Source organism: Rattus norvegicus, chromosome 1 (genome assembly GCF_036323735.1).
Source record: "Rattus norvegicus strain BN/NHsdMcwi chromosome 1, GRCr8, whole genome shotgun sequence".
NCBI lineage: Eukaryota > Metazoa > Chordata > Mammalia > Rodentia > Muridae > Rattus > Rattus norvegicus.
Genome location: NC_086019.1, coordinates 209,229,534 through 209,241,809, shown reverse-complemented (window position 1 = coordinate 209,241,809; position 12,276 = coordinate 209,229,534). Strand labels below are relative to the sequence as shown.

At 50.3% G+C, this 12,276-nt stretch overlaps 1 protein-coding gene across 11 annotated transcripts in view; it reads left to right on the top strand.

The window, feature by feature from the left end:
- Positions 1-12,276, top strand: part of Ano1 (anoctamin 1) — a 148,659-nt gene that overhangs the window by 87,604 nt on the left and 48,779 nt on the right. For 6 of the 11 annotated variants that reach the window (NM_001107564.1, XM_063264124.1, XM_017589235.3 and 3 more), the window contains exons 8-12: positions 821-886; positions 1,381-1,436; positions 4,548-4,589; positions 9,552-9,616; positions 10,787-10,921. In NM_001107564.1, the coding sequence (NP_001101034.1) occupies positions 821-886; positions 1,381-1,436; positions 4,548-4,589; positions 9,552-9,616; positions 10,787-10,921 (364 nt within the window). The remainder of the gene's footprint in view (positions 1-820; positions 887-1,380; positions 1,437-4,547; positions 4,590-9,551; positions 9,617-10,786; positions 10,922-12,276) is intronic. The other 5 variants (XM_063264143.1, XM_063264129.1, XM_017589239.3 and 2 more) reach the window with 1 other exon arrangement.

The window sequence follows — 12,276 nt, the reverse complement described above, 5'->3', positions numbered from 1 at the left end:
TACTGGTCTTCTATAAGTAGTGACCAGCTCCTGCCAGCCCCTGTCTGTCCCAGGGGCCACCCTTAGGCAGTCGTGTTCTAGGGCAAGGAGACAGACTAGAATGCGGTCTCAGAGACAGAGGGCAGGGGAAGCTCCTGTGGTTAGGAGCCAAGGTCAAGGGAGGGTGAGGGCTTGGAGGGGTTGGTAAGCCCAAGGGAGAGCCTGTGGAGACTCCACCTTGGTTGAATCCTAGGAAGAATGAGGAGACCACAGGCCAGGATCTGCCCCACATACGTTTTTGATGTGAGGTGAACATTTAGACTCGTGCTCCAGCCACCTCTGATTTTGATTCCTACATGTCCCTCAGGGCTATTCCAGGCCACTGTCCAAGGAGATGGGCCCTGTTAAGGTTATTTTTCAAATGTCATCTAGCCACGTTTCAGAGAATCAGGCTTCCAGGCTGCTGAGAAAAGCTGACCCACAAGAGATGATATAGAAAGATACTTCTGCCAGCCAGGGGGCTCTGGGTCAGCAGTTGGACTTTGGGGGATGAGGATCTAAGAACCAGAGCAGTCTCCCAAGATCTCCTCCTCCCCCCCAGGTCCCACCCTCCTCCACCTCTTCAGGACCAGGTTCCAGAGCCAGGCACAGCATTCTTTCCAGGAGATAGGTTGTAGATTTTTATTTTTCCTAGGTCAATGTGGGCTCCGGGCCCAGCCATCTTCCTTCTGCCCTGAGCACTTGACTGTGAGCCCCTTAACGCCACCAGCTCTGTCTCCCCAAACTGTAGCTTTGACCCTTCTAGGCCCTTCTGTGTAACTAATAGCCAATGTGTGAACAGGGCAAGGAGAGGGAAGAAGGAAGGACTCTGCCCTTCTAAGTAAACGGCGGAAGTGTGGGAAATACGGTAAGAGCGGGGCCTCCTCTTCCGCTTCTCCCATCAACCTACAAGCTAATTCAAATTGTATGTGTGTTTCCCGACACCATCAATTTCCCATCCGTCATTTCTCATGATCAGCTTCTCTGACCACTCGGAGGCCATCTGTCCATCTGCAGGCTCTCCCTCAGGCCGGTGGGGGTAGCTAGCGAATCCGAGGTTTGGGGGTGACTGAACTGTTCTGCCTCCTTCCTCAGGACAGAACTTCCTCTTGGGGTGTGCTCTGCGTCTTCTTAACCCTGCCAATCAAGCATGTTGAAATCATCTCTAGTGGATAGCTAACTCGCCCTGCTGCCTTCTACCCGGGGAAGAACCCCAAGATGGTGACTGGGCTCTGGGTAGCCTGGTGCAAGCTTCAAGCAGCATCCCCTGTGAGCAGGAACGCCCTGTGACCGGCTCTGACTTCCAGATGCGGGGCAGCAGGCCTGCTAGTCCTTAACTTCTCTCTACCTCTGTTTTTAAAGGTATCACCAGCCTCCTGGCCAATGGCGTGTACTCAGCTGCGTACCCTCTGCACGATGTAAGTAATCTTCATGCATAGTTAACTTCTCATCATTTGACCTCCCCAAATCTTCAAGGGCCACCCGCCTTGGGAGCTACAATTATCCTGTGGTTATAACTTCCTGCTTCACCTCCTCTTTCCCCCCTCAGTGGGAGTTAGAAAGGTCTCACACAGAGCAGTCTTGGCTGACAGAACAATCCCATGAAGACAGGGGCGACTGTGGGAGATGCCAGGCTGGCTTCCTCCATACCTCGCAGCCAGCTGATCCACAGGGTGTTTGCCCTGGCTCTGGTTCTGCTGCCCCAGGCTCTGGCAACCACCAGGGTTCTGTGTACAGGGAATGGCCAGCTTCCTGAGCAGAGTGTCCAAATCCAGCTGGCCTCTCCTTGACAAATTTTGCTTTTGCTGTAGCCAGGGGTGAAAAGGGGGTGCAGAGTTCTCTCCTCGTTGTCTTTCTAGAAACAGGGACCAGGTCGTGGGGTCTGAGTGTTGTGTGTGTCCCAGACAGAGACTTCCTAGCATAGTCCAGGAACCCAGAGCAGGAAGGAAAGAGGACAGGGCTGGTGGTCAGCAGACCCAGGCCCCGTGCTGGTATCTTGTTTCCACTGGCCTTGAGCAGTCTGGTCAGAGACCCAGTGTCCTGGTAGGGCTGATGTCTGTCTAACAGCAGGGCAGATATGGGTGTCAGAACAAGCACAGGCAAGAAACCACCTTCAGGAAAAGAAAGATTGCTAAAATAGCACATGGGGACCTTGGGAGAGAGGCCATCTAGGCTTATCTGCCACCTTGGCTTCCTTTCCCACCCCAACTGGAGTCTTCCCCACCTGCAGAGCTGGGGATTTGGGGTTGGTGGTTGGCCCAGCTTCCCCACATTGTGCCTTTACGTGCTGTTCCATTGGCCTGAGAGCAATGTTTCCCCTACCTTTTCTCCAGCACCCTTTGTTTCATATGGCCACTGTGTGTGTGTGTGTGTATGTGTGTGTGTGTGTGTGTGTGTGTGTGTGTGTGTGTGTTTTACATGACTCTGGATCTCTAACCTCCTCCTCAAGGGATATGTCTCCTTGTGAACATTTCTAGGCTAGGGCCCTCAGGTCCTAACAGTACTCTTTGTCCCTCCCATGAAGTCCCTCTTCTACTGTTGACCTCCCTCTCTGAAGGACTCCACTTGACTCTAGGAGTCAGTCATTCCCAGAGCAGGCAGCCTAGCTCTGCCCTGTTTTCCCTGGTGTAGCTGGGACCCAGAAGCCAAAGTTCTGGGAATGCTTTGATCTGGCCCTTTAAGCCTTAAAGAGAAAGGATTAGAAAATACCTCTGAGAACCTATACATGCCAAACACTGCATACAGTAGATGCTGTGTGGTTTCAGACCCTGGGACAAGGGGAAACCTTATCTCATTTAATCCAATTCAGACAGAGTCAGAGAGGTTTTAGTAGTTTATGGGAGGTCACAGAATTCCTGTGAGGAACTGGGGATAAAGTTATTGGCAGCTGGCTGTGTGTCCCCAGTGGTACCACATGTCTTCCTTACTGAATATCAAACGGTCCATCTTCACTAAGCAGACCTTATGAAGCCACACTTATCACATTAAAGATGGGGAAGCAGAGGCTTGTGAAACTCAGGCAGGTTACCTAGGAACGCACAGCCTGGAAGCAGAGTCCAGAACATCTAGACTATAAGGAACTTTCTATCCTTTCACTTTGCAAACAACTGAAGAGTAGCCAGGGATGGTGAGTTTGAGGCTTATATAAGCTACATATTAAGACCTTGTTGTAGGTTCTAGGGGAAGTAGCTCACTTTGAAGGGAGCCAAGTATGCCCGTGTCCTTAAATAGAGAGCACAGATTGAGGTGGGGTCAATCTGGGCCAGCACAGGATCCATGGCTATGTTCACCTTACTGTGCATGATGCTTGTTTGTATCTTCTGCATCCATCTTTTAAGTTGTCCTTAAACTTAAAAAATGCTCCTGTCTTCAGTCCTGGCCTGGATATCCTCACCCTCTCCCCATCCCTGTGGACTGCTCATTCTTTCACCTAATATCTCTAGGCAAATGTGGGGTGCCATGGCCAGCTGGGTAGCCATGGTGGATATGGAGCACCATGGCCAACTGGGTAGCCAGCATTAGTCCTGTGTGCTGACCAAGTATCACTTGTTCTGAGCGAGACCCTGGGGAGGTCTCCAGTAATTATAGGTATCACCTGTACAGAAAGGCCGGTGACATTTATGTTGGCTGCTTGGTGGCTTCTTAGCTTCCTTCCGGGTTGGCATTGGATCACCATGAGCAAGCCTCTGGTATGAATGAATCCATACTGGAGCCATGAGACTCATTCATGAAAACACCCAAAGGATCTGAACCTGAGCAGAAGAGGAACCCCAAGAATCCAAGAGGGAAACTGGTCCTACTGCCTTCAGACCCCAGCAGTGGGCCACTTGCTTAGGGACATGGTCAGATCCTCCCCATCTGGCAGGAGATGGCAGACACTGAGAATGTTGCTGACCAATGGAGGGGTCCTTAGACTGACTCCAAGAGGCCAGAGCTAAACCTACCAATGACTAGGGAAAGCAGGTGACTGGCCCAGGTGAATTATATGTGACAGAGACTGCTGTAGAAAACCACTTTCTTGCTGTTCTCTCAGTGGTTTGGGACCTCACTTTCAACTTTTGGATCCTCTCTTCCTTTGACTTTAGAGATCTGGTTGTGAGTTCTAGGTCTGATCAAACTTAGCTGTGTGTCCTTAGGAACATCAGGCTGCATCTCTGAGCCTCTGGCCATGTTGGGCTCCGAGATCTAGACATGCAGAAATTGTGGAACTTACTGTGAGACACCTAGCAGTAGATGCCTAGACAGGGCTCTGGGGACATCACAAAGTATACCATGTGTTCTTGTTGGTGAAATAATTTCTTTCCCCTCAGAACACCCTTTCTTTAGCCCTACCAACTTCAAGGCAATGTAATGGGTCTCCTCTCAGATCTCACTCTAGATCAAGAGGAGACAAAGCTTGTGGAGTCTGGTGTCAGAAGCCAGCTAAGTGGCCCACAGGACTGGTGTAGCCCTGACCATGGGAGCAGGGACATCTGGTCAACCTCATACACTGTGACATGGTCAGAACTTACTTTTGCTTTTATTTACAGGGTGACTATGAAGGTGACAACGTTGAGTTCAACGACAGGAAAGTAAGTGTGTGAAGGCAGAGTGGGAGGCAGGGATGGGAGTAGTGAGTACCTGGGGGCTCTCTGTTCCCCCCACACACACAGTCACTTTACCCAGCCCTTGACAGGTACCTGACTATGCAAAGAAAAAATACTTCTTAGGATCCTGCCCCTTCCTCCCCACCCTCCTCTCCCACACTGGCTTCCAGGGAACCCCTGTCTTAAGGGGTCACCCTGCACCATTGTTCCTGATTCCCATGGTTGTTGAAGGTACCTGGCCTCATTCCATCAGCTCTAGGGTCAGTATTCATGGACACACAGTAGCCAGTTGCCCAAAGAGTCACAGTTTCCACAATACCCTGGAGAACTGGTTTCATAGTGTTCAAACTTACCTGGAGCCCTTTTGAATAGAGAAGTTACCAAGCAATTCAATGGAACTCTGGGAAGCACTACGTGTCATTCTCTGCTGGCCTTTCTCATTTCTCCAGCAATCAGAATCCTTGCTCTGCACAGGGCATCCCCAAGAAGCTGCCCCCATATGAGCATCTCCCCCTAGCTGTTGGTTCCCACATTCAGGAATGCCCCTACCCCTTGCCAGACTTCCACAGTTACATCCAATCGAACCTGTCTGAAGAGGGAGCCCTCCCTGGACTTCCGCTCCCCTGACCCTCTGCAAGTGGTGTGCAGGGTGCTTCCTTATGAGGCTTACAATAGAGACCTTGTCCCCACATCACAGGCCTGGGGACCTCTGGGTAGCATGTCCTTCCCTCTCAGACTCTTCCAGCCCCAGGCATGTTTTTATATGGTTAGTACCTGATGCAACTTGCCTGCCCAGGAATCTAACTGAAGATTCTATCTGATTTAGCATAAAAATGACATATTTGGTTATTTTTAGTGACCCATCTGGCATTCATCTGAGACCCCCATGACCCGCCGAACTCTCCTATCCAATCCTGTTGGAAAAGCACAGTCTACTCCATGTTCTAGCAAGCTCTGGGCTCAGAGTCCACCCCCTCACTCTTTGTGGACCTCTTGGCTGAGGTGCTTCTTCCATGGACAGCAGCCACCTCATTCTGCCCCCTCATCCTAGCCCTCTACCCTCCTCAGAGCTTTAGCCATACCAGCCATCATGCTGGTCACAGTGATGCAGCTGACCATCACACCATGCCAGGAATAGCTGTTACCTATCCAGATAACTTCCTGGCTCTGCTGAATGCCAGGCCTAGCAACACAGCTCCAAATTGTCCAGGCCCAGCTCTTAACTCTACTGGGAACATTCCACACGCCAATAAATTTTATGTCCCAGCAAAGAGTATAAGGCCTGGTCAAAAAAAGGATAGTTAGATGGGTGGGTAGTCATAAGTTGGATAAATAGATGAGTGAGTGGGTAGGTGAGTGCATAGATAAGTCACGGGTATACCTAAGGGTAGTCGAATTGAGTAGATGGATAGATGGTGAGTGGATGGATAGATGATTGGGTGAATGAATGGGTGAGTGGGTATGTAGATGATATAAAGATGGATAGATTGGGGGTTGGGGATTTAGCTCAGTGGTAGAGTGCTTGCCTAGCAAGCACAAGGCCCTGGGTTTGGTCCCCAGCTCCGAAAAAAAAAAAAAAGATGGATAGATTGATGAGTAAGTAGATAGAAAGATGAGTGGATGGATGGATGGATGGATGGATGAGTGGATGGATGGATGGATGAGTGGATGGATGGATGAGTGGATGGATGGATGAGTGGATGAGTGGATGGGTGAATGGTAGGTGAATGGATAGATAAATGAATGGTTGGATGGATAGATAGATGGATGGATAGATGGATGAATGTGTGGATGGGTGAATGGTGGGTGAATGGGTAGATAAATGAATGGTTGGTTGGATGGATAGATAGATGGATGGATAGATGGATGAATGTGTGGATGGGTGAATGGTGGGTGAATGGGTAGATAAATGAATGGTTGGTTGGATGGATGGATGGATGGATGAGTGGATGGATGGATGAGTGGATGGGTGAATGGTAGGTGAATGGTGGGTAAATGGGTAGATAAATGAATGGTTGGATAAATGGATGGATGGTTGGATGAGAGGTGGGTGGGTGAGTCAGTGAGAGTACATATGATGGTTGAAGGAAGAGGGGAAGCTACAGTAAGTATTTTGATCCTGCTACAGAACCTCTGTTCTCCAATGATGGCCCCATTTTTAAGGGACTTGGTTTAAATGAAAAATTTCCCTTTTTCTTGTGACAAAATTTATGGCTTCCTCCTTGCTATTCCCATCATATCTGTGGATAAATAGATGGATGATGGTGGGTGGATGGATGGATGGCTATAAAGATGGATGAATAGATGAATGGATGAATGGGAACCCCCAGTTCCCACTCCCCAGCGATGTGGCAGTGAGGTCTCTGCCAGAGGTGGGTATGAGCAGGGCTCAGCACAGACTCCTGCCTGGATCATAGTCCTCTAGCCAACCTCCTCCAGGGCCACAGGCAACTTCTGGTCTATACCAAGGAAAATGCTAATCAACCCCAGGACACACAGCTGAGTCAGGTATGGCTGCAGCCAGGTGCTAGATCCTCCTGAGGCCAGTGAGGTCCCACAGATAAAGGGTCAACCAGACTTCTAAAGAAGGGGTCCTGGCATCGTGGGAGATATACAGATGTTGCTGGAGCAGGTCTGCCCCACCTCTGTCCTGGACTAAGAGCCACAATAATATGGGAAATGCATCCAACCTCATTATTCATCTGTTGAGCAGTTAGCAAAGATGGTCTCCAGCTGAGCCTGTCTGCTGCAGTTCACAGCCCGCCGACCCTGAGCCCTACTCCTCCTATACTGACCAAGGCTAAAGAGGCCCCCAGGCTTCTCCCAAGGGCAAGTGAATCTCCCTGTGAGCTGTTTGCTTGGAGGCAAGGGTGAGGGAGGTTACCTCAGAGCAGAAGAGTTCACAGTGTGGTACTCATATAGAAAACTCAGTGTTGTCTGCCAACCTCTGTCAGGATGATGATGAGCCTGCAGAGGCCACACGGGCTAGCCAAACCCCATGGCAGTAGTTACATGAAGTGGTCCAATTCTCCTGAGATGGCTTTTTTTCTTAACACTTTATTTCCAAGAAGCTTGTGAATTCCCACCCCTTTCCCACTCCATTCCTTCCTCCTTCCCCCTTCCCAACTTCTCTCTGATTTCCTTCCTCTCCCCTCTCCCTCTTTCTGTCTCTCACCGCATGCTTCCTTCCCTCCCTCCCTCCCTTTCTTCTCCTCTCAACTGCATTTCCCTGCCTCTCTCTTTCTCCTTCCCCTCCTACCCCAAGTTCCTTTCCCTGGTTTCCTGCCTTCTCTGATGAGCATCCCCTGACCCCTGCTGCCATCTGCTTGTGGTATAGAACAGTGCGTAGTCCCAGGTGAACTAGAGGTTGCTGGCTGGTCACCTGCCAGGGGTGTAGTGTTGATTCCTCAGGGTTTGCCGGTGGCCTGCATTGCTCTCTGGATAAAACTGTAGCCTTCCCCTATTTCTGTATAACCTGTGCAAGTCATAGTGGCACACATGAGTCATCAGGCTCCCACAGCGACCCAGGAGGAAAGAGCGCCCCTTAGTTAGCCTTTGGTACAAAGGGGAGACAGAAGCAGGTCTGCCTAGGGCTCCCTGAATCCGCCCTGGCTCAGGAATGGTGACTCTTCCTCTCACATTCCTGCTGGGAAGCCTGTCTGAAAATGTGGAGGTGTTCATCCTGTATGAGCCCAATCTGGGACCGTACGGCCAAAGAAGGCCTGGCTGGTAGGGAACTGGCAGACAAGTCCCAGCCACCCAGTAGGACTCCCTGTTCCTCACAGCTGCCTATGGCTCTCACTTGCTTTCCACCCTGCTTCCTGGAGGTATGTAGATTGCCTGTCAATGAAACACACGATTGTTAATTCACAGAGCAGCAGAAGGAGTGTCAGGAAAGGGCTGGGCACACAGCTCCATTGCTTGCCAAGCCTGCACAAGGCCCTGGGTTCATTCCCAAGTACTGCATAAACAGGCCTGGTGGTACCCTTGCAATCCTAATTAGTTGAAGGCAGAAAGACCAAGAGTTCAAGATCATCCTCAGCTACACAGCAAAGTCATGGCCAGGCTACCACAGGTCTCAAAAAGAGGATGGATGGATGGATGGATGGATGGATAGATAGATAGATAGATAGATAGATAGATAGATAGATAGATAGACAGATAGATAGACAGACAGACAGAAAGGAACCCCCAAGTTGAGATCATACTGCCTGCCTGTCTTTCATCTTTAAAGAGTCACATGACTCAATCTTCCCCCTCTACTCTGGAGCTTTCAAGTTGAGTGAGCATCTTGGGCAGCATGGGAACCACAGCATGGGAGGCTGAACCAACAGGAGCATTCAGAGAGCCAATAAGGATGACTAGAGAATGCCCTACCTGCAGTTGGCGCTGCTCTGTCCTGTCAAAGATCCATGGGTTTCTGGGGCCAGGACCCCAACTATGTGACCTCAGATAACCCCGATTTCCTCTCAAAAGACCCCAGCCCCTATTTCTGTATGCCAGGAGATTCTCTTTCCATGTTACCATCCATGAACAACGATGGTTTGACACAATTTACATAATGTGTCAATTTGGTATCTGGCCCAAGTGATCTCTTGTCAGTTGTTTTCCCAATACAGTCATGAAAAGCTGAGTTCCATGACCTTCTAGAAACATCTTTCCCACCCCCACTTGAACCTGTAATGCCAATCCCCTCCCTGGCACATTGCCTAAGCATTTGTTGAATGAATGAATGAATGAATGAATGAATGAATGATGGAGTGACTGACTGAAACACAGAAGCTCTTGTAGGGCATAGTGTGAGTAGCAATGGCAGTACACAGACAGTTGTTCTGGGATCTGGGCCACTCTATCCTGTCATGAGAGATCCTGCAGCTGTGGGGGAGGGGAGGAAGAGAAAGAGAGAGCGAGCTCTCCACTAACTTTTCCCCCATTCCTTCTCTCCAGCTCCTGTATGAGGAATGGGCAAGCTATGGAGTCTTCTACAAATACCAGCCCATTGACCTGGTCAGGTGAGTGGGGGCACCTGGCCTCTTAGCCACTTTCTGTGTGAAGCAAGACTCACGGCTGTGCCAGAATTGTAAAGTCCCTGGACTTGTCAACTGCTCCAAATATTCAGCCACCTGGGAACCTGCTTGTATTTGAAGGCTGTGTGGGCCACTGAGTCTCCCTGAAGCAAGGCAGCTCAAGTAGGGTTGGTGACACTGCCTAGTCTGCTGGTCTGCTGGACGACCAGCATTTGACCATATCCAGTGACTCTCCTTGAGTCCTCAGCCTGGACACCAAGGAAGCTGCTGAAATCACCTGCTTTTAGGTGTGGAGAAGAAGAAGCATCTGCCTCAGTGCACAAGAATTTGTAACAAAGTCAGCCTGAGAGGCCAGTAGGATAGGCAGCCAGCTGGGCTTCAAGTCCTGTGGGGGCTTGTGGATGAGGGTGTGAATGGAGACAGTACATGTCGGCCAGGAGGGACTAACAGACTCTATGGGGGCGGGAGGGTTTGCTTGATGCCTCTGACCAAGTTTTGTTTGTTGCTTACACTGAATGGAACCCACAGCCATAGGGACACACCTGGACCACCATTGAGGGTTTCACCAACAGAAGAGCACCGAGAAGAGGCAAAGTCCAACCTAGTGACGCATAGGCAATTCCAGTCTGGGCTACCTAGTGAGATCAAAGCCAGCCTGTACTATAGAGAAAAATCCAGTCTCCAAAAGAGACAGGAGCCTGGAGATTCAGCTCAGCTGGTAAATGCCTGCGTGCCATGGCTATGCCCTAGGTTCCATGCTCAGCAATGCCTATCTGTAATCCCGGTACTTGGAAAGTGAAGAAAGAATCACAAGTTCGAGGTCATCCTCGTCTATACAATGAACTCGAGCTAACCTAATGAGGGGGGCGGGAGAGAGAGAGAGGAGAGAGAGAGAGAGAGAGAGAGAGAGAGAGAGAGAGAGAGAGAATATATATAAATATGTTCAGGATTATAGTTTAGTGGGACAGCACTTGCCTAGGCCCTTGGTTCAAATTTATTACTGAAAAAAGAAAGAAAAATAGGTAAGGAGGAGCAAGCAGACTAGACAGAACCTCACTCTCCAACTCTCAGGAAAAACAGTGGCCCAGTTGGGGTTGTTCCTTACTGGGGGGACATGTGGTCTAGGTGAGTGCATCCCTTTGTTTCTTGGCATAGGAAATACTTTGGAGAAAAGGTTGGCCTGTACTTTGCCTGGCTTGGAGCCTACACCCAGATGCTCATCCCTGCCTCCATTGTGGGTGTCATTGTCTTTCTCTACGGATGTGCCACCGTGGACGAAAACATCCCCAGGTAGGCAGCAAACCTGAGCTCTATGGAAGATGGGATGCCCAGGGTCACATGTGTCCTGAAGCCACGCAGGGGATCTGAGCTGACCCTGTGACCCCCTGCAGGACCTTCTCAGAACTGTGCTTCTCTGACATGGGCTGCAGGTTTCCAATCAGTAGAGAGCCCTGTGTCTGTCAGCTGGGGAAGAGCTGGGATCTAGTCAGACCAAAAACAAACAAAGGAACAACTATATCTGGCCAATTTTGCTGTGTGGTGCCTTAATTTATGTGTACGAATGTTTTGTCTGCATGTGCATGTGTGCACCATGTGTGTGGAAGACCCACAGAGGCCAGAAGAGAGTTACAGATCCCCTTGGAGCTCAAGTCACAGAGAGTTGTGAGCTGGGCCACAAGGGGCTGGAACTCTAGATGATCAGCCAGTGCCCTTAACCACTGAGCCATCTCTCCAGCTTCTTCCATAATTCAACATATAACTACAGCATCTGCTACTCCATTCACTAGAATTCCCTCCCCAGCTCTCTCAGTCCCGAGCAAAAGAAAGCTTGTCCCTGTGTCTGTGTGGATAATGCAAGGCTTCATAATGCAAAGAGAATGTAAGGCATGCTGGGATTTGCTGACTGGACAGGTGAAAATGGCTGGGACTTGGTGGGTGTAGGGCTTCTGTCACCAGCCCTACACCCTGTCAACTGTCAGAGCTCAAAGCTTATGAGAAGCAGAAAGTGGAGTGGGGGTATTCCCATGATGTTCCTAAGTAGAGAGCCTCTGCTCTCTCAGGGTGTGGACTCCCTAGAGAAAACACCAAGGTTTTTTCTCTGGCAGCTCAACCTCCTTAAATCACATGGTCAGAAAGGCAAACAGTAATCATCTAGGGGCACAGACAATGCCCAGGCCTGTCCAGCCTTGGCCTCTGCCCCAGTTGATCTTGCTTGGCAGCCAGAGGCATGTAGTCCCCCTTGGAGTCCGTCAGAAAGGGGTGACCAGTGATGAACCACCCTGTGTACCCTGCCCCACCAATCCTCTCAGAGTACTGGAGCTTCGGGCTGTGTTTCCTGATTTGGGCTGAGCTTAAGGCCCCCAGAAATAGGGCTATTTGTTTGCAGCTGGCATTTGTATTGGAAGCTGAGGCTGACAAAGAGGACAGCTTAAAGCCACAGACTCATAGGCAGGCAGGCAGGCAAGTAGAACTGGGCTTGGCACTCCCTGTGCCTGAGGCCACTCCTCAGGCCCTCTAGCCTTCCCAGGTCTTGAGCCAAGCAGACAGCATGGCCCCAGGACACAGCTGACCCAACAGGAATAGCCTCCTACCCACCAGTTCTTAGGGAGAGGGGCTCAGGCCAGACTGGTCACAACTGGGGTCAT